At 43.2% G+C, this 22,328-nt stretch overlaps 1 protein-coding gene across 2 annotated transcripts in view; it reads right to left on the bottom strand.

Moving 5' to 3' along the window:
- The window catches only part of PPP2R3A (protein phosphatase 2 regulatory subunit B''alpha), a 59,356-nt gene that overhangs the window by 27,991 nt on the left and 9,037 nt on the right, over nucleotides 1-22,328 (bottom strand). Inside the window, exons 1-3 of one of the 2 annotated variants that reach the window (XM_019542854.1) lie at nucleotides 17,911-18,321; nucleotides 10,585-10,842; nucleotides 7,230-7,333 (exon numbers count right to left, since the gene is read on the bottom strand). In XM_019542854.1, coding sequence (XP_019398399.1) covers nucleotides 7,230-7,333; nucleotides 10,585-10,842; nucleotides 17,911-18,042 — 494 coding nt within the window. In that variant the 5' untranslated portion in view covers nucleotides 18,043-18,321. Of the gene's footprint in view, nucleotides 1-7,229; nucleotides 7,334-10,584; nucleotides 10,843-17,910; nucleotides 18,322-22,328 lie in introns of those variants that run through there. The other variant, XM_019542853.1, reaches the window with a different exon arrangement.

Genomic DNA, 22,328 nt, shown 5'->3' with positions numbered 1-22,328 from the left:
GAGCCCCCAAGGTCTGGAACAGTCTGCCAGCGGAGGTGGTTCAAGCACCTACATTGAACACCTTCAAGAGTAAATTGGATGCTTGTCTTGCTGGGATCCTATGACCCCAGCTGACTTCCTACCCTTTGGGCAGGGGGCTGGACTTGAAGATCTCTCGAGGTCCCTTCCAGCCCTGATGTCTATGAAATCTATGAAATCCTTCCTTTTCTAGGGAATCCAGTTCATCTTGGAATTTGGACTGCTCTATAAAACTGGTCAGTCCTTATCATTACCTCTTGTGCCAGCCCTTTTTGCCTACAAAATGTACCAGTCCTAACTGTATCTTTTCCTGCAGTTCATTGATAAAAACATTGATTAGTAACAGGTGAAAAAAATAAAGCAAAGGAACTCCACTAGAAACACTCCTCTTGCATACTGATTTCCCATTACAATTATTTTTTAAGTTATTTATCAGATAGTTTGTAATCTATTTAATACATGCTTACATTGACTTTGCACTGTTTTCATTTTTTAGGTGGGCTGGGGTGGCCATCATAGAGGACATTCCGCGGTTTTCTGCTACTCTGTCCCCTGTCCTCTATTGATACGAAACCCAACCTTATTTTTCTCTCTTTGAGAAAAAAATAGAGGACATAAAAGCATCTCATTTTGTATCAAGAGAGGACAGAGGACAAACTCTATGATGGCCACCCTAAGGTGGACCAGTGGTGCTCAACTTTTTGACCCCACGAGACAGGAGTGCTGTAGCATCGGTTCCACAGGCTGGACGCAGTGTTGGGGGCCAGCTCAGCTGAGGCCCAATTCAGTGCACAGGGCCAGCCGAGGGTGTAGCCCCAGCTCTAGGCACCAAATCACACCTCAGCCCCACACACTGGATCAGGCCTTGCATCAGATCATGCCTTTGGCCCTGGGAACATAGCCATGTCATCTGCCCTGCAGGGCTTTTGGAAATTCAGTGGCAATGGCAGTGCTGTTGGCCATCAGTTCCCGCCACCAAATTTCTGGACCCACCACTGGCTGGATGGCTTGACTCCACAGCCTAGATCTGGCCCACAGGCTGGAGGTTGAGCACCACTCATTTAGACTGTTGAGCTACACTTGGTCTAATGCCTTAAAGGCCTCTGAGGTTTATTATGTCAATGGTTAAACCTTTATCGATCAAATGTGTAATTTCATATCAACAAGATGTCAAATTTGGTAAGAACCATTTTCCATGAAAACAGGCTGACAGGCCTTAATTATATCACTCTGCCTTCATTCTTTTCTGGCTGCATATGGTATTAGCGTGGCCACCATTCTGTACAGAAGTGATGTCAAACTAATCAGATCATATAATCTCAACTATTCCATTTACACGGGGAAAACATTTGCTTTTTTTCTAGTCCTCTGGACCTTCCCCAGTACTCAGAGATTTGTCAAATATCAGCTGAGAGATCTCCTTAGCTAAATCCTTTTAAAGTTCTTGGGTACAAGTTAATTCATCTTGCATTTGTAAAAATGCTTAGGAGCTTTAGAGGTTGCTTTTTGACATTGTGTCAACAGAAAGTGTTTCATTGCCACTGTAAAATAAGAATTAATTGTTTTTTTCCAAATACAGAACATATTTACTGAACATTTCTGCCTCCTGTGTGAGACTGATAATTTTTCTATCACTATCTAACATCAGACTGATGCCATTACCAGCAATTCTTTTGTTTCTGATACTTCTTTTAAAAATTCCTTCTTACTGAATTTACTGCTATTAGCTACAGACTTGTGATTGATTCCTTTCATTTCCCTTATCAACTGAAGACAACACTTTTAGTAATTTGGTCCTAGTCCTCTCTCTGGATTTAATTCTCCTATCCGCAAAGGAAGACCACAAGACCAATATACCTCTTAAATCCTACTATGGTGCTGGCTTGAGGCTATAAAAGTGGCTGCAAGTGGCACACAGGCATTTTGCTATTATTACTTTCACCCTATGAGCTTAAGACAGGCAGAATTGAGTCTTAGTAATCAAAACTTCAAACATGCATGTAGCAGGGCACTGTGGAAAGAAGTTCTCTCCCACTTTAAGAAGAGAAGCTGCCTGAGAGGCAGCTTCCAGTTGGGCTGATTGGAGGCTCACCTGATGGGAAGAGGGCCAGGCTGGAGCTAGATAAGCCCAGTGCCTAAGCCAGTCAGGTAGTTGAGGAGAGGAGTTTTCTGCAGCAGGACTAAGAAAAGACTAAGAAAGGTAGGAGAGCTAAAGTAACTCTGTAACCCAAGGAACAAGAGAATATTACCCAGGGCAGAGAAGAAAGGGTTTATGCAGGCAAGGAGCCTTTGTTCTTATGTTGATACTATTTTTTGAGTTGCAAGCCTTGAGTCATGCTGGAGACAGACTCAAGCCCTACAGGGAATTCCCCAGCTCAGAGACAGGGAGCAGAAGAGAAGGCCTGAGAGCAGAGCCCCCACCCCCCCCAGCCCAGAGAAGTGGCTGAGTGGGGTACAGAGGAGCCCCCAGCCCAAACAGGGGCTGGGGGGTAGAACAAAGAACCTGCCAGCTAGGGAGAGTCAGACCAGGGGATTAGAGATGCATCACTTTAACAAGCAGTTTAATAAGATGCAGAAAGAAATTTTTCTCCCTACAGTTTAACCTTTCCTAATGCTGCACGATTTAAGGATGCTGCCAAGCTCCACTGGCTAAATTCTCTGACACACAAATCACCCCAATGAGCCAAACAATGGCTTCTTTTGTAGAACGTGGCGTGGGTGAAGTGCAAGGAAGCTATGGAAGGGGCCTGCTCCTACTAGAGAAAAAGCCAGTGGGGTGTGGTGTTCTTTACAGAACAGAAATAAGCTCTTTAGGATGATGTCTTCTGCTTGTGACCATGGAAAGCAAGCACTTCAGAGCAGTGGAAGACTAGGCCAATCTCTCCTGCAAAATATTGTGTTTGTCAACATTAGCCTGGTTGCCTAAATAACTGGGATTTTACAGAAGACATGAGCACAAAGAAGGCATTTTCAGGGATTTACCACATTCCTACTGAAAAATAATAACGAAAGAAATAGAAGAGTTGGGCACTTTGAAAATACCTGTCACCAGATGTTATCATTGATTCCTTTCATAACTTTGAGGCAGCAAACAATAAATTAGTTGGTGATTTGCAATAACTACAAAGAGTAAAATGTGGCGTTAGTTACTAGTGATTGCTTGGGCAAAATAATTATTACTTTTTGTTTATTAAGTTATGGCTCAATCCTGCTAAGGCTTTTGGATGTGAATACCCACAATGGGGTGGCATTTTTTGTGTTATTAAGTTACACACATTAAAGTATTTTGCAAGACTTCAGACTTGGATGCCTGAGAACAGAAAGTCTGAATAAATATATAAATGGTTTTTGGTTCCACTTTATTATACTGGGAGCTCAGATTCAGTGGGATTCCACCATGACTCCTATGCACTTTTGAGAAAGCTAAGACACCGTTCTCCCATCCTATTACTGACACTTTTTCCTAGATGTATGGTCTTGCATTTGACCATATTGAAACATGTTTGATTACCACCTCACCAATCTTATCAGGTGCAAAGATTACTAAGAAAAATATTAAACACTTGGGGCTGAAACAATCGCTTTTGAGGTGCATCCATTCAACAATAATTGACATTTAATAATTTCTGTTTTGAGTTCTATCCATTTAATGCTTGCCTCGATTAGTTTTGTTTGTGTTAGGTTTTACTTTTTAAATCAGAATGCTCTGTGGTACATGTTAAAGAGATCTTACAGAAGTCCAAATATATATCAATAGTTACTCTTATAAACTAAACTTGTAATTGCATTGAAAGAGAATATTGAGTTTATTTAAAAAGACTATCGGGTCCTCTCAACTGGCATGAAGTATATATCATCCTTTAATTTTTTATTGATTGTATTTTTTCCTGAGATTTGTCCCATGCAAAAAATGCTTATAATTAACTTAGTTATCACATTTGTCCTCTTTAAATGTTGGAGCAATACTGACTTCCTTTCAGACATTAGGAACTTTACCAGTTTGTTTAAAATTAACATGACTTTCTGGCCCAGTTTCCTGGCCAGTTCTACTAAAACTCTTAGGTATGGTCCTGCTGATTTTTAAACATGATTAACTTTAGTAGTTGCTCCACCTTTGTCTTGGAATATAAGAATGTCGTCATCATCATATATCCTGAATACATCATCCAACTTATTTCCAAGTACATGATGCTTCAGCACACCAATCTGATGGTAAAGGTAATTATAAGGGTCATCCAAAAAGGGACAGCATGCATGAACTTGTTAAGTACTGTCTATTATGGGCAGATATTTGTGGTAGTGGATATCTTTAGTCTAAGCAGCAGCGTAGCACTCATGCTCTGTGGCCAGTCATGCTAGGCCCAGCTCACTAGGTGACAGATAAAGAAAGGACTGTGAGTCACTATTTTTCTTTATCAGCTTGACTGATGGTGCATTGCCTAGTTTTCAGCAGCAGGAACTCTGAAAACATTTTGCTACTTCTGCCCTTGAAAACTGGTTGTTTCCACTGTCAAAATCAAACATAAAATATTTTGGGGGAGAAGTAACAAAACATTGAGAAAACAGCTTAGGCACACATCTAAAAACCCAGAGCTCCAAAAGTTTGTTGTCTTTACTCTTTGCAGCAACATTTTTGTTTGCCTTTAAAATAAACAGCACTTTTGAAGTCAACCCTGTGTCCAAAGCCTCAATTAAAGGGAAGCTGCTACACAGCTCTAAAACAGCAAGTGGTTGCAACTTTAATAGAGTAGTCTGTATAAGAGTGGATGGCAAAGGCAGCATGAATTTGCAATGTGATTGCTTCAGGAAAAAAACAGTAAAGCTTTGGCCCGGTGCAAAGGCATGTTGTCACAGAAAAGAGGCAACAGTTCCTGGCTGAGATTTTTCTTAAACAGGCACCGTAACAATTGGCTCCCAAGTCCATATTTGTATGCCTAAAATTACCTGGATTTCAAAAGTATGTCATACCAGGTTCTCACTGATTTCAAAGCAGGTTTGTGGATGTTCAGCACTTCTGAAAAATCAGGTCTCTTGAATTAGGTGCCTAAAAATAGACTCTGATGTTTCAGGTTACTAAAGCATGGACAACTCTGGTTGAGGGGTAACTAAACTGGTGTTTGGGAATCTTCAAAGAAGAGCCATGAAACATGATTGGGGCCTGAAAAAATTGACTTATGAGGAAATTTATAAAACAGCTAAAATTAGCTCAGCTAAGAGAAAACAAAAGGAGAGCATGGTAACAGGTTACAAAAAACCAGGAGGGAGGGGAACTATTTAGTACAAAATAGAAGGGATTAATTATGACTAGTAGAAAGGGGGGAAAAAAATGTCAGTATAAAAAAAAAAAAAAAAAACCACTTGACAGCTGAAAACTTAACACAACTTTGCAGTTTTATTTTGGTAAGAACTAAGAAGCTGCTTGCACAGTATTCCTTGTGGAAAATACTTGGGGGGAATAAATCTCAAACAGCAATTGGACACATCTGGGCAGTAGTCACTGGATTAGGCTGAGGAACAGTCCCCCTAAGGATGTGGTGTGAAAACAGCTTGATGCTTTAAAAGCTAAACTGATTTAAAGCATTAGACATGCCCTGTGGGAAACAAACCTGGGTGAGATAAGGGGCTTTTCCACCTCACCTATCTGCAGGTCAGAGCAGCCCAACCAGAACCCCTCTTCTAGAAAGGAGCTTTTTAGACTGTTATGTTTAAGTGACTGTGAAGCTCCACATACAGGCCAAGTCTTCCCAAAATGGGTGCCAAGACTATGATCTGGCCCAGGGTATCATCCCTGCTTTCTTTCAGACCTTTCTTGCTCCCATTCCTTCATGATGATATTTTGGCTTTAGTCCTGCTTCTCAGACACACAGCATGACATCTATACCTACCCTCAACACATGCCTTTAGGCCTTCACCCAGCTGCCCATACCAGGTGGGATGCCCTGCTAATTCTGATCTGTCTGGTCCTCCAGTCTCTTCATTTAAATACTTCCTTTGATTCCCCTCCCACCTGAGCTCCTCTTTCTGGGACCTGGTCACTATGATCCTGCCTGCCTTGCCCAGCTGACCTGTTATCAGCTATCCCCACTTGGCTGTATGCTCTCATGCGACAGCTGTGCTTTATTACCCGTGCTGGGAGCTGCATGGCAAATCTCAGGTCACTAAGATGATGAGTAGCAACAGATACCCTGGCCTGAGAGCAGCTCAAGTAGGCAAGTACTTAATCGTGAAATCCATGAGACCTAAGCATGTGCTGAACTATCCGCCTGAATTGGGACCAAAAAGCAGAGCCATTGGTGTATCCTGTTTCCTCGTTGCAGTGAAACACCAGGGAGCATATCTACTACAAGCTGTAGATTTGTGCTGCACGTGGACTTCAGCTCCAATGGCTTGGAAGGGAGCTCTGGAGAAAATATGACCCTGTACTTACCTAGCCTGACTCAAAGTGCTCAAGCAGGGAGTATGCTTCAAAGAATCAGGCACATGACTTCCTCCTGTACTCCCTTGCACTTAGCCCATTCCCAAGCAGTTCCTGTTCAAAGCAATCATGGGGAATTAAACCTCAGATGGGTGTCTTTAGATATCTCCCCCCAGTGCCAATGGGAATCCAGTACTGAAAGCAGAGTACTCACACTTTCCCATCCCAGGGAATGACACTCTCTCAGGACTGTACTTCATGGGCTGAACATGAGCAGGAATAGATCCTCAGCTAGATCAGGCATTCTTAACATTTTGAGTTGTGTTCACTTTAAGTTATACTGCTGTGTACCCCTATGTTGCAGATATTAAAAAAGCGACCCTTTTCATCACTATATCTGCACTCTAACATCTCCAGTCACCTAAGAGGCACAGAATTTTAAATTCTTTTTTCCTTCTTTTTCCTCCACTTGTAATTCCTCTTTCCCTTCTCCTGCTTTCCACTTCTTCCTGACACCCTCCAGAAGTTCACTACCTGCCCACAGAGACAGGCATACTCAAATCTGAGAAACACTGGTCTAAACAATTTATGCAGAAACCCTTAACATAACTGGGAACCAAACATTGAAGAAGTTAAAGGGAAGACCACAGAAGACAATGTAGCTTTTAAAATATGAATTTGCTTGGAATGGAAGAGTGTTTTGAGAAGTGGGGTAGAACTTAGGGATGACAGGACTAAAAACATTAGAAGGGCAGGCAGGTAGGTCTTTTTCTTTTCTGAGAAAAGCTATACTCACTTTCTCCACATAGCTACGAATGAATGTACAGACACAAATCCTGTCCGCTCTCCCCCTGCTGCATTGAACATGGGTGCTTTCCAGTACAGAGGGCAGCCACATATCTGTGAATGAAACACAAAGATACACTGCAGCTCAGTGCAAAGGTATTCACAGAACTGGCTCATCTGTTTATACATTGAATTCATCACCTACCATACATCTATGCTGGGGTGCTGCTGTCACTTTTATGAGTGGCAGTACTAAGGTGGCTGGGCCCCTTTATGTGGATGTAAATATGATGACTGAAGTAGTTTTTTTGCCACCATACCTATACCAGCTTCCTTGAATGACAGGGTTGTGATGCAAAACTCTGTAATGTAGCCAAGGGACCAGCTTTTGCTGTGTGAGAAATGGGGTATTAATATGTGTAGCTTATCAAAAATATCTTACTGTGATGCTCAGACCAGGATACAGAACTCAGTTATCACATGCAACACAGACATATGCCTGGGTAAATTGCTGGGCCAAGAGGAGACTCAACCTAATGCCCTTTCCCTGGTTCTCTTACACTTTGGCAAGAGATCCCAAAACAATCCCATTTCTCCTGGTGACACCAGTGGAGAGAGGCAGATGCATCTAGGATTCCACCACACAGGAATTGCCAGTTAGCTTCTGCATCGACACATGCTTTCAAGTGCTGGGCTAGGAAAACCAGTGCCTTTTCCTCTCTGTAATGCTTCAGGAAAGTATGCCTGACAACTGCCTGGGAAAACACAACAGTCCACTCAGTCTTCAGGAACTTTGCTGCCTTGCTGCAGAAGAGCTGAAGCAACAGCCACACATTGGAGCTCTGCAGGTATGTGCGTTGCAAACAGGATTCAGAGCAGGGCAAAGCACGGGGACAGAGATTTGCCCATGGACATGGACAAAAGTAAAACTTCCGTCCTTATGATGCCCTTTGCCTTTGACACCTTGAACCACAAAGGTCCCGCTATCACCTCTAAAGGACACAGAAGAAAGACTGCCTGACATGACAGTAGCTTCCACTGTCCCCCTTGCCAAGGGCCATCACCTGCACAGGATGATTCACAGAGATCCATACTATTGTGACTCCATCTGCTTAAGACCATTGAGAGAGAAAACAAGATACCATGGGCCAAAAATGTGCCGATAATGCCAAAGTATTTGCCTCCTCCTCAACTACCTGGAAACCCCAGTCATGGAGAGCAGGACCCCACTCTACCTGGCCATGCACAGCTACAGAACAAACCAACAGTCCTTGCCACAGAGAGCTCTCAGTCTGAATACAAACCAGAGACAGCAGGTGGCTACAAACATGGGGAGTATGAGGAATGATATTGGTGAGCATGACTGTTGGTGTAGGTATCACAGTACAGGAGTTTTAAGGAGAAATCAGAAGAACAACAAACAAAAAGGAGCTGTTTGTGAGGTCTTCCGCCCCAAAATAGAGAGACATGGTGGGGTTGGAAAACCTGGGAGCATCTGCAAACATAACTAGTGGAGTGAAGAACAAGAGTTGACAGGCTGAGTGAAGACTTAAAGGGGGTTGAAAGTGAAGACAGGCAGTGTATGCTTCATTTACTAGAGAATGGGGAGTTCACAGAAGGGTGACACAGTGAATGGCCTTTGCAATGCGATTCTGGAGAGGAATGAGTGAAGCAGGACTACATGTGTCAAGGTGACAGGAAAGGACCAGGGAACAAATTCCATCACCATTGGGAAGATGTCAGGATGCTTCTAAGAGATTAACTCTTGAATGAAACATGGCTGGCACAGGGTGGATCCAGGCAAGACAGCAACTTTATAGAGCTAAGACACAATTCCCCACCTTCCACTGAAAGCCTCTCTTGCAAACTTATTTTCTAATGAACAAAGTTCTCTCCTCAAACCTCTTCCTTAACATTTTCTTCCTTTTTCTACCAGAATACCAGTCAGCTGCATAATTGCTTTTGGATGTGACCATTTTTATTTCAGTCTACCGCAATGTTGTCCACTGATGGGGGGGAAAAGTGGGCCACCTGGAGGAAAAGTCTTGAGATTTTCTTTTGACTTGTTCTATTCACAGCTTCCTTGCTTATTCATAGCTTCCTTGCTTCACAGCCTCAAGTCTAGACTTCATGTCTGTACTGCAGCAAAGAAATACTTCACATCTGGATGTCATCAGATAACATACGTGTCCCAAGGATGGCCAGAGGTAGCAGTGATTGAGGTTACAGTCTTCTCTGCAGCACCTTGCTGTTTTTCCTGCTTGTAGTAATGACACAGACAAATGCCTGTCCTGCCCTTTTGCTATATGTAATATGGGCCAGGAAACTTTCCTACCAAGCACTGGTGTTTTCCTAAGCAGCTTTGCTGGAGGTGTGTTTTATTAGCTGGTGCCATATTTATCATAAAATGAGACTCTGCCACCACAACATTTTCCTAAATGACAAGGGTGTGCCCATGCTGGAGGCAGTGTCAAGTTGAAAATAACCTACTGCTTGAATCCCTGGTTTCATATACTCAGTGCTCACAGTGGAGCCCTTGTGGAAAACTAAAGAACAGCAGAAGGCCTATGTATTTCTAAACACAAAATGGAAACAAGTCTTACCTGGTTCATGGACCATTAGGGAAGGAATAGAGACCAAGGACCCATTTCTAACCTCACACATATCTAACTTACGTATACTACTAATTGTTTCCACTGCTAATAACACCAACTGAAGTGAGGAGAGAATCTGCCTCCAAGTCATTTGTGTCATTTGCAACTATTCTGTATGTAGCAGTTGTGACGGTCTTTTGTGTTAAACACATTTGCATTTCTAAGCAATCTGCCTGTCAGTAGGTAAGTGGGTCAAATTTGATGCGTTATGCACCAGAAGAGTACACACACAGCACTCTCCTCTCCCAGGGACTTTAGTTGAGTTCATTCCTGTTTTTCTGTTTCCTTAATTTAAAAGGAAGTCAATCAGACTGAAAGTATACATTTCCTCTTTACGTACTGAAACATTCAGTAGCTTTATTTCCTCAATTCTAGTCTTGGTCTAGCTGCATCATCCCCAAAAACATGAATGACCTTCAGAGCAACCATACTATCCTTGTGAAAGGCCAGGATTTTTGTGGGTGATACCTTTTATTGGACCAACTGCATGGTTGGGATAGACTCAGCCATATTTTTGAATGCAATGTATTTCTCTTCCAGTCTCCTGAAGAAAGAAGGACCAGAAGAATGTATTGCATTGAAAAGCTTGTTGAAGTCTTTTCCCAACCATATAGTTGGTCCAATAAGAGGTCACCCCACAAAAAATCTTACCTCTTGCATATTTCCTGAACCATCACAGTTACAACATCACTTCAACACCACAATATTTACCTTGGTAATTTTCCCCATTTCATAAATGTTGACTTTCTCTTCAAATTCTGTAAAGGCCATCTCAATCCTGGCAATGGTCTCCTCATGATTGGTGCACACATTTGGAAGTCCTTTGGGGAAGTAAAAACGTGGAATGTTTATGGACAAGGGGGCACTGACAGTGCCTTTATTCACAGGCAAAAGAGGTCGTGGACTGACTGCTGAGTTCAGAGGGGCTGGGGATGGAATCCCAGGCTTCTTCTCTTGTTTATTTTGAACCTGAAAAGATAGGGCAAGGAATAAATTTTCTTTTCACAATACAATGTAAAAGTGTGAAAAAATATGCTCCAAATGCACAAAATTAACTGGGTCAAAAACCAGATTGTGTATGTGTGTGTTGTGTGTGTATGTGTGCACATGTAAATGTTAAAACCAGTACAGACACATGTTAAAATACTTGGGCTGTAATGTCAAACACTGAGAAGTTAAGATATATTAGATTTAAAGCTGCCTGTTCAACCTTATTTCAGCCCCCTTGTAATCATTCATTATGATAAAGTATTTTATTACATGAGCATCCACACTTTTCCATAAGACCCCTGCTTCATTCACTATGCAGGATGGCCAGTGTTCTGTACTCGACTTATACAATCCATACTCAGTATTTCTTTTTAACCTTGTCATTTAGTGTGTTGTCTGTTTAAGAGTACAGACAGTACTCAAACCCTGCAACAAATAAAGGTTTTGTTTGGTTTTGCTCCCAAATGAAATAAAACCTTCTTTCAATGTTTTCATCACTCAGCTGGTGCAAATATGAATGAGTTTGCCCTCATAATATCCACAGGAATTAGAATAATGTTATCATCCTCCTTTTTACGCATGAGGAACCAAGGTCCAGAAAGATTAACAGCAAGATTTCCAGGGAAAGGTATTAAAGTAGCAAGTTGAGCAATTCCTTAAGTTTTGTTTTTAAGTGCCCTCCAAAAGCAAAGACCTAATACTTCACAGTCAGGGAAGAAACCACTATTTCTATGTTTTAATTCTCAGGATCATCTTTTCCCCTTCCTGCAGGCCTCTGTTATACATGTCAACATCACCCTGTATACAATACGTGTATAGTTGTTATGGTGACAGACTAGTTCATCCTTTTCACAGTCCTCTGACATCTTTGACTTCTGTTCAGACTTCAATATTTTTGGGATGAGGTCATGAAATTAAACAGCTGAGCACATGTGAATTTTCTTTGGTACTTTTGGGATCCTAAATTATGAGGTAATAAAATCAACATTTTAAATAAAATTTAAACTTTTAGAATTGAAACATGCAGGGGTCCTGTTCTTTAGCACATTTAGTAAAACCTGGTAAAAGAGCGTAATTGAAATAAACACTGATATACAATTCTTTATTCTTCATGTAATAGAACACTTTAGTTCAAAAAGCCAAAGCTGTTAACCGGTTTATTTAAACACTGGGGATATTTATATATAATCTGGACGTGGCGGTGGTGCTTTAACGAGAGCAGCTCTGAGAGCTGCTCTAATTGAAGTGCTTGGAGTGCCTATCCCTGCACTGAAAAATGGTTCATCAAACGAGCTTTAGTGCCCCTGCCATCATTTTTCAGTATGGGGACGCGATATACATGACACTGGAGTCCAGCAGACTCAATTAATTACAGCATGTCAGAGCAGCCTTGCTGCACATGTATAGGCGCCCTGGGAGAGACCTGACATCTTTATGTCAGTCTCAAAGTCACATGCAAAACTACAGCAGAGAGAGATTTTTTGAGGTACAACCAGAGCTTAATAAGAGGTTGAGCAGAAGGAGTTTTCTGTGTGGCTGGTGAAGGAGAAGCCTGTGTTACCTGTCACCTTGCTTTTCAGGGGGTTCCCTGTAGTCTGAGACCCTCTTCCTCTTAGCAACCACCAATGGACCCTGAATTGATATGGGAATGCTCCTTTCCTGTCTTGGGCTGATAGACTATGGGAAGTCTGACTGGGGAAGTGATTTAACCTGAGCTTTATTTCATCTTCATTGATTATAGGTTGGTTATATATTTAAAATATATATTTTATAACGGTTGATAAGAAAAGCTCGAACAGCTCAAACCTAGCTCAAGTATTTCAAAACAAAAATTGCTTTTGGAAAGAAGAAATCTACTTCAATGTAATAAAATACAAGCAAAATTTATGAATTGCTTGTATTGCTCTTCGCTGCCTTTACTAGTTGCTAGGAACATGAAGCCTTTTTCTTAATTCATTTTAGAGACTAACTTGCCAAGGAACTGCATTTGAAAAGTTAAAGAAATAAGACTGCTAAGCCTTTCAGTGCTGCTTTGCATCCAGTTTCCTGACACACCTTCAAGTCTGTCCCTCAGGGTCCTGTAAAACTAGCTCCTCAGAGACGGGTGGGAGGAATTTCTCCTGACTTTTCACTTTTCCTCCTGTAAGTGATGAGGACTTCCCCTTCCACAGGATCCCTTCTCACCGCAGGCGTGGGTGTGTGTATGTACACGTCCCCGTGAAAACCAAAGCATACCCTAGCAGCGTACATGTTCTGAAGAGAGCAGAGCCAGCTCTGAGGGATCGGGTCCATTCCCCTGCCAAAGGATATCCTACCAGTGCTGAGATGTACTGGTAAAAAAAATAACTCCATAACTTTTCTGAACTTCATGGCAACCCAGTTGAAAATCACTTAGATGGATCTAAAGTCAGAAAAGATCTAGAGGGAAGGCCTTGAGGCTAAAAAAGTCTAGAATGGCTGATCTAGTACATGTCATGATGGGGGCAGAATCTCACCCTGCTGGGCCCTGCTCTTTCTGCTGTCTGCCCTCTCCAACCTCCTGGTCTATACCTGAGGGACAAAGACAGCTTCTGCTACTGATTCTGTTCTCGTGGGGTCTCTCATGCCAGGGACCACCCCTGCAGACCCTTCTGCCAGCTCTGGGAGTTTGGAGGGAGTGGAAGGGATGAGCTGGGCTGCAAGGCTTGGTTCATCCTTGTACATCTTCCTGCTGGGAGATAAACAGGGCGGTGCAGCTCAGGGATTGCTTGGGGGATGGGATGGGTAGGGGAAGGTGGCAATGGTGACAGTAGTCGCTGCTGGGGCAGGCACAGGGTGTCAGATGGGGATGAAAGCATTTACCTCTTCACACGGGGGGAATCTTGTGCCATACCATCATTGCTCTTGTGGCGCACCCTTTGGGAATCACTTCCTTGGACCCACAAAGTCCCATTTCACAGTACTCTGGAGCTAGATGTCATCAGCTTTCCTCTCCCCTTGTCTACAAACAGCCCTGGCTTCCATCCCCCTTGGTGTCTCCCTGGGTGTCAGTTGCATCACAGCCTTACTCCAGCACAAGCCTCAAAGCAAGGCTTTCCACAGACTTCAGTACTATGAATCTCACACGTTCAAAAACCATGAGTCACACCCCCCTTTACTATGACTCCACTTTATTTTCCAGTCCATAATCACAATCGAAGCTCAAGGCTAGACATTTCAGTACAAATAAGGGGGGTGTTGCTAGATTTCCAGGATGGAGAAAAATCAAGCACAGATATGCTGCTGACCTTACAAAGAGAAGCTGAACTATTGAACCGCTGCAAGGAACTGGCAAGCAACGGAAAGGCCAGTTCATAAAAAGTGATGTCAGGTTTTTTGCAAAAGGTTCAGCTGCAAGCAAACAAAGAACATTTTTTAAACTTAGTCTAGTTCCTTCTAATTTCAGAAAGCAGCTGTGAGAAGAGACAGCTAGAGAAATCAAAGAATAAGCACATGAAAATATGTTTGAGAAAACCTCTCAGGCTTTTTCTTTTGGGTTATGCAGTCGTGTTACTCAACTTTGGTTTGACTTCAACCACTTGTTGATTTTTATTTTTATTTTTTGATTCATTTATTTTTGGTTCATTTTGCTTCCAATGACGGTCTGTTTATGTGTTCCTCAATTCCAGATGTGAGAGCATCGTCTGGGGGAAGCCTTGAAATCTCCCATTGACCCAAGGGAGGGTCTGTTATACTCTGCATGGGCCATTTAAAAAAAAATCCTACATGGAGTAGGTCAATACATTATTGCTGACTAATATAAAAGGGAAATGACAAATTGGAAATTTATTTAGACAGTCTTAGATCTTTGGATACACTGTAACAATATAGCTTACCTAGGCTGCAGTTTGATATACAAGTTTCCATTTCATTATCTGAATTATAGTAACTTTCATCAGTTTTTGGTAAGTGCAATTTAGTGGAACAAGTCTGCTTCAGCAAGGTACATATGTTACCGAACAGCACTCTCAGAAAAGTAGTCAGTGGCATATATAAAGAAATACGTGGGGGGTGCGGGTATCAGTAGCTGGCAGTGAACTTTTCTTTTGGACATCAGGTGGAAATTAGATTCTAACTCCGCTCTTAATATTGTTGTAAATTCAGGTTTAAATTACCTAGATTAAACCAATATACCAGGCTTGCTACATCTTGAGCCAATCATACAGCTTTTTTGTATGTATACAGACTAAAAAACAGTGACAATCATTATCACAGATAAGGAAGATGTGGCTATAGCAAACAATCACCCAAACTCCAAAACATGGGCATTCTCCTTTCCTCAAGGCCCCTGTCGTGGGAGCCCTCTTAGCTGCCCCTGAAGAGAAGGGATGTGAGCCTCCTGCATTAGCTGCACAGAAGGAAGTAGTGTTACACCTAAAATTCGCATGTCAGTACTGATCTCCCATGCTGGGCAATGCCATATTGAGCAGTATAAACTTTCCCAAGAGCTATCTCCACTCCCTTCTAGGATAAACTGCAGCCACATGAGAAGTCAACCACAGTTCCTCGTCTTCTTCCCATTGGTACTGTAACCAAGCTTCCCTCTCTAAGGGACTGTATCAGTCCAAAGTGTCTTTTATGACCAAATCTCTCTGCTCAAAGCCCAGCTTTGCCAGCCTGAGGGCTCTTTCTGTATTGCTTTCCCTTTCTGCTGAATTTTGATGGCAATGAAAGCAGACCAATGAAAATACAAATACAAATGACCGAACTTCTTCACCAGCCTCAGTTTAGCATTCCCATTCCTCCGCTTCAGACTGTGAGACTACCTTAGAAAGGGCAGGTTTGGTCTGACTGTTATCAACGGGAAGAAAACAAGGAACTGTGGTTGACTGCCTTTCCCCTTCCCTCCCTGGGGGTGCTTGGCCAGTTGTCATGCTCTCACCACCAGAGTCTCCCTCAAGTCCTGCCAAGAAGGATAGGACAGTTTACATTCACAGGATGCCTGGCCATGGGAACCTCACAAGTGTCCTCCACATTGCAACTTCCAATATCCTTTACTGATAGGCGAGCAGAAGCTAAAGCAAAGAAACTATAGATACACAAGTCCCTTCACCTTCCTTAAAAAGACCAATACACTCTTCTACAGCTCCTGACACAAAGTCCTAAGTAAAGAGATGGCCCTGCAGATCAGATTGTTTTTTCTAGAGCAATGAACTCCAGAATCCAACAGCAGCCCACCAAAAATCCCCTATCCCTATTCATCTTGGCCACAGGGATAGGGACCAGGCAGAGGTGGTATCTGAGGTAGGCAGGCTCCATTTTGAGTTGACCACTAGCACACTCAACCTCAAATTCTAATTATCTAATTCTCACTAGCAAGGAATATTTTCTGGTGGGCAAATAAAACCTGAGTTTTGTTTCATTATTGTGATCAAGGAGAAGAAATAGGTTTTGCACCTCAAGTAGTAAACTTTCATAACGACTTCATATAGTTGTGTCTTTAAGCCTTTTTCAGAATTATTACAATCTATCTTTCAAGTCACTGCAAAACCCATTAACTAACAGCATCCCCATGACTGCATGCTCTTTTCTTCAAGGAACAGGAAAAGCATGTTCTTAAGAGTAGTGTCACACACCTATTTCAATGTATTACTGCAAAACATTAAGACAAGATACCCTCCCTTCTAATAATACATCACATGGATATCTGATAAATAATTCTTATATAATACTTGCAGTATTGAAAATCCCAATGTTTTAGCTTTCTCCCTGAATCACTCATGTATTAGTTACTTGGCCCTGATCCTCAGGTGCAACCAAGGAGCATGATGGACAATTGAAGATGGGAGCACTTCAATTACTGTATTTTCTTGCATACAACATGCTCCAGAATATAATACCCATTGTGTTTTTGAAAGAAAGAAAGAATTTTTTTTTCAGGGATATGGCTGCATAGAGTAGTGGACAGAGTCTAATTCTCAGCTGTCTCAACCCTCCCTTTCCTGCTTAACTAAAGCTGAAATCCTAGCTGTTCCTGAAGGCTGGTTTTCAAGGGTTAATTTATGATTTTGAAAAGAGCTAAAGAGTCTGCAGGCTGTCAAACAGAAGGAAAGAAAAGAGAAGCACCCAGAAGATACCAAAACTGCCTTAAAAAGTTGAGCTTCTTAAGTGGGACATCAAGACCATTAAAAATGACAGATGATCATTAACACCTGTGGAGTGATGAACAATGAGCCATGAAATCAATCACTCCCTCAGCTGCTTGAACAGGAACACAACTACTGCACTGTAGAACAGGAAACAAACCTGAGCGTTTCTATCCCAGACAGAAAATCAGCTTCCCCAATTAATACACACCCTAATATGGAGGGAATGCTTGAAGGTGGGGAGATGCATGTTATATGCGAGAAGATACAGTATCTTGTGATTTCTCCCCAAGTCTGAGGCAGTGATAGGCCAGTCTGGTGGCCTGGTACAAATGAGAGCATCCTTTTGCCAACTGCCCCAGGGAGACTATACAGCATCTGGGGCGTAGTGGGATGAAGTGAAGCCTGCACCACATTCTCATTTCCTTGGCCATGTCACCTTCAGCAGCAACCTTGGAAGGAATGCAAGTGGCACAGAGTAGCATTCTCATTGAAGCTCCTCTCCAAAAAGCAGCTCTTCTAGCTGGGGAAAATTCAAGGCTCCAAGGTAGCAGTGGCTTGGGGCTGCTCAGGAATACACACATACAACAAAATACAATCAGATGGACGCTCAACACAGTCAGATGGGAAACACCCACCTGAACGGAGCTTTTCTTAAAAAGAGTGCAGCAAAGTTTTCACAGTCTTGAGTTCTTTCTACCTACATCTGTGAAGCTGTTGTCCTTGTCAAAAAAAGTTTTCCCTTGTTTACGACAACATTTTAACTCTATGCTCTAAGCTGGGAAGGTCTATTTTTAAACCTGTTGGTATCTGGCTGCAAATAACTTTCTACAAATAGGCAAGCCCAGAGGGAAGGCAGTTCCATTTCCCGATCTGCTAGAAAAGACACAAAGCAGTTAAATAAATAAATAACTAAAGGAAAATAAAGACCACATTTTCAAACCTGGGCCTGCTGGAATGATTTCAGCCTCTTCTTGAACCTAGATGGAAGAACAAAATCACAGCCTTTCGCAAGGAAAGCTAGCTCTCCTCTTAAGTCTGGGTCCCGTCGCAGAGAGGTTTCCTTGATCATCATCTTGGTAAGCTTTTCACTTTCCAGTCAAGGTTCAGAGTTTTTGTGGGAGATCACTTCAGACCCAATAGGTTGCGTTCTTGCTTTTGAGTTCTACAGGCAAAGAGGTGCAAGTGACTTCCTGCAGAAACATACTATGTCTTCTCCTTCCTCAGGGGGAGACCATCCAAGCATCGTAGCTCACTTCTGAGGCCAGACTCCCCTTTCTGCTGACATTCACACTATCCCTCAGCACAACCAGAACCTCCTGATGCCTTCTTGCAATCCTTTATCAAGAAACATGATCTACAACAGAATCTATTTCCCTGCTAGCTAGATGACAGGCGATCTGTCCTTGGCTTGTAATAGGCCAGGGGGATTGTGGGAAAGGAAGCACCCACCACCACTACCAAGAGTGCTAAAGTTAGACACACTGCAGAAGTGGCTAAATATATCAGCTCCCCTGATAGTTCTTATTTTATAAGCTATAATGTTGAAGTCAGAGGTGCAAACTTGCAGCAGTCAGCCCCAACTGAAACTAAAAACATATGCTCTAAGGACGCGCCACCGTGGAAATGGTATTAGTGGTTCCTGAGCCCCCTGCCTGTGTGTTGCTGAAGCAGTAGAGCAAGACTAATTCTAATTAAGACTGTGGTCTATTATTTTTAGAAAAGTGTAACTTTTACTCCTTACTTGGAAAAAGCAAATCAACTCGCCTCTTTACAACAAGAGGAAGTATGGTAGTACAAACTCAGATAATAAGCTCAGGCATTTTGGAGCAGTTGTCAGAAAAATGATTTTATAAAGAGGCCAAAATGCGTCATCCTTTTTATTAACTTTTTCCACAGCTCTCGTTTGCTGTCTCTAGGCACAGGCTGCTCCCCATGCCAGCATGAAGAGGCTCATAGCAGATGACAGCCTAATCTCTCCCTATATGCCTTCAGAGAGACAGAGCTCCAAGTCTGCCCATTCAATCTTTTATTTATTATATGAGTGCTGACTTTTCCTATGAGGGCAGGACATTGGCCCGTATGCCTAGTAGTTACAGGATTTCACGTCTGGTTCCTATTCCGTAGGATGAGCAAACACTCACCTCCATAATCTACCTTCTGGTTTCAGTGATCCCTGCTCCTTTACTAGGAGTTTACTTTCTGTGGCTAGCAACACAGAACAGGACCTGCCCCTACCTGCTCTACCTATTTGAATTAAACTACAGTATTTGAGAAATCTTTCATAAGCAAAGAGATTCCCACAAATTAAGGACATGGAAGACCATATTCACCACATCAGTCACCTGTTCTTGCCATGTCTTTTATTAAGAAATGCACAGGCAACTTCAGACAATAAATCAAAAGGCAAACCTTCCATGTGGTTTTAGGACTTCCTGGATTATAAGTAACAAATGTGAAGGGAACCTGTCCCAGCTGTAGGCTTCAGTGGTCAAAATGTGACCTTGAGTTTCCCAGTCAAGCAAAGAGAAATGAGAAATGAGAATTTAAAGTGACAGACTAACACTTTTCAAACTCAGAGCCAGGCCTTCAGCAGCAGAGACTGGTGCTGGCCCACTCACTGTATGGCAGTCACTAGAGCTACATGAAGCTGACGCATTGGAGCACAAAACTTGGAAGCATGAACTAACACCATTATCTGTTAACATTATCTTGGGGATCCACCCAGCAAAGCACTAACCAGCTTGTTGACACGCTACGCTGAAATGGTGCAAAGAAACGGCTCCAAGTGTCATGTAGCATACTCTACTATGTCATATATATAACTGTACTCTTTGGCAGTCAGGTTGAAGGGTCCTATCAGATCAACCTCAACATGACTGAATGGACTATCCAGTAAAGAGAGGGAGAGAGAAATTGCATTATTTTAATAGTTTTGAGGATCACCAGCAGGCATTCATAACAGGTATTACAATATTCTTTGGTTTCTTTATAAATCTGTAGCCAGAACTTCCAAACCTCTCCTGAGTTGATTCTATAGTCAAGCAGCAAAACATGGGTACAGCTTGGACCATATTTCTCTGTAAGACAGTAGTGTAAATGTCCAGATCCCTTTATGCTCACTTAGGACCTGGACATACAACATGTGTATCAGGGGTGCTCAACCGCTGATCCATGGAGCTTGATCCATATCTGGTCCACGGGGCCATGTCATCCAGCCCTTGGGTCCAAAGAGTTGGCGGTAGGGGTGAAGCAGCTGTGTTAATTGCTGCTCCCCTGCTGCCAAATTTCGGAACCCTCTGAGGAGCCCTGCAGGCGGATAGCATGGCCCTGCATGCTAGATTAGGCACATGAGGCCTGGATTGGGCATGCAGGATTAGGGCGGCATAGGACCTGATCTGGGCATGCATGGCGGAGGTGGTGCAGGGCTGATTTGGCTGCGTGGGGCTGAGAGATGACAGTGAGGGTCCTGCTCTGGCAATGCAGGGCTGATCCAGCAGTGCAGGACCCAGGCAGAAGTAGTACAGGACCTGATCCACAGATTGGGCTTGCCCCAATCATCTGGCCTACGGGACCAGAAGGTTGAGCAGCACTGTTGTAATTTGTATTGGTTTTGCTATGCTGAGACCTGAAACAGACAGACAACCAGTTCTCCCCTGGGGAGAAAATTCTGTTTTTCTTACTATAATAAATTAGTACAAATACAGGGGCAGCACACAGAGGTCCAGCAGGCTGCAATTCTTTACCACTATCACACATCAGGTTGTCAGATTATTTTAAGCTAGCTGTGGTAGAAAATATTTACTCATCTGTCACTGGACACAGGCGAGTCTATAAAGAAAGTTCAGCCTACGGTCTAAGTCCCTGTTCTCCAGCTCTGCCAGCTACATGTCAAGTCAGTCTTTGCTCAGGTCCTCATGTAAGGTTCTGGTCTTACACCTACACTGAGCTTCCAACCTCCAAGTAGCCTGTGGCCTGGTTGCATCTCCTCGCTTTGTCTCCTGCTCCCTGCCCAGGTTCCTTGGTCCCTGGCCCAGACTTCTAACAACCCTGATTTGTCTTGAAGTTTCCTGCCTCCAGTCCTTGACCTTGGCTTTCTTCCAGGTTTCCCCTGGGCTTGGCATCCTGACTACAGACCTTTTGTCACCTGACCTCAGCCCAGTATCTTGGACTTGCCTCCTGCTCTGGCTCCCTGACTTGGCTCCCTGGCTTCTGACCACCCATTAGGACCTCTTGTCCTAACAGCTCCCCAAGCTCTATAAAACAAATAATCTACACCTACATACAAAAGATACGCCCTACCTGATACCCATGGCTAGATCAGAGCTGCAGAAATCCGTCTTTCACTCAAAAGTCAACAGGCCATGGAAGAATTAAGAAGCATCTTTTTGTACTTTGACTTTCCAGAAAAGCATAACTAACTATGAAGCTACAGCTGGATAAGTGTGAACCTCATGCTTGGGGGACAGTTGATTTTAACCATACTACTTTTGACTCCCCAGTAATCATAAGGGCATGACAGAAACTACAATACAGACTGTAAAGACAATTTTGCACTGTTGGGTCTGATTCCACTGTTGGGTCTGCTGAGTTACGAGACAAAGCCCAAGAACCACAGCTCAGCAGGTCTGGGTAACCAGAGCAGCACAGCCTTTCCAGTCTTACAGGTAACTTCACTTTAAACATCCCTGCTTACTGGAAGAGGCAGAGAGAACCTAAATCTAAACAACCTCAGGCTCTCCTTTTTAATCATCAGCAGAGATCCAGGTTTTCCGTTTCCCATGGAAAAATGAAGTAAAATGTGGATTTTTCCTCCTTACTGGAATAAAACAGATTTCACATTTTAACGGAGAAACCCACAGATTTTGCAGTTTTGCAAGGAGCTACCTGCAGGCTGAGAGTTCCAGCTTTCAGGGGCTGGGATGGAGCGGAAGGAGGGTGGTCAGGCAGGGGGTGCCATGTGCATGGGTGCATACACGCATGCACATGGCTGCCAGGCAGCCTGGAAAGCAACTCCTGCATGTAAGTGGGGGAGAGGAATTGAGGCCCCTGTAGGAAAGGAGTTGGGTAGGGCTGGGGCTGCTACCCAACTGGAAGGTGCATGGGGCTTGGGGTCCAGGGCCACAGTGCATGGCTGCAGGACCCCAGCAGGGCATGGGATGGGGCTGAGGGTGGCTCGTCCAATGGCCGGAGAGAGTGGGGCTAGCTCCTCACCACAGTGTGCACTCCCAGAGGGCAGGGGGAACCTGCAACCCTCAAAACTTTTGTTGTGTTGACAAAAGGGGCGGGGGTGTAGCTCTCTATGTGAAGGAAAGCTACATGTCCCTGCAAGCTGATGTTGGCGACCGGCATGGACAGCTA

This window comes from Crocodylus porosus, unplaced genomic scaffold, assembly GCF_001723895.1.
Source record: "Crocodylus porosus isolate Cpor-Errol unplaced genomic scaffold, CroPor_comp1, whole genome shotgun sequence".
NCBI classification, from domain to species: domain Eukaryota; kingdom Metazoa; phylum Chordata; order Crocodylia; family Crocodylidae; genus Crocodylus; species Crocodylus porosus.
Note: the sequence above shows the minus strand (reverse complement) of the source record. Positions and strands in the feature narration are given on the sequence as shown.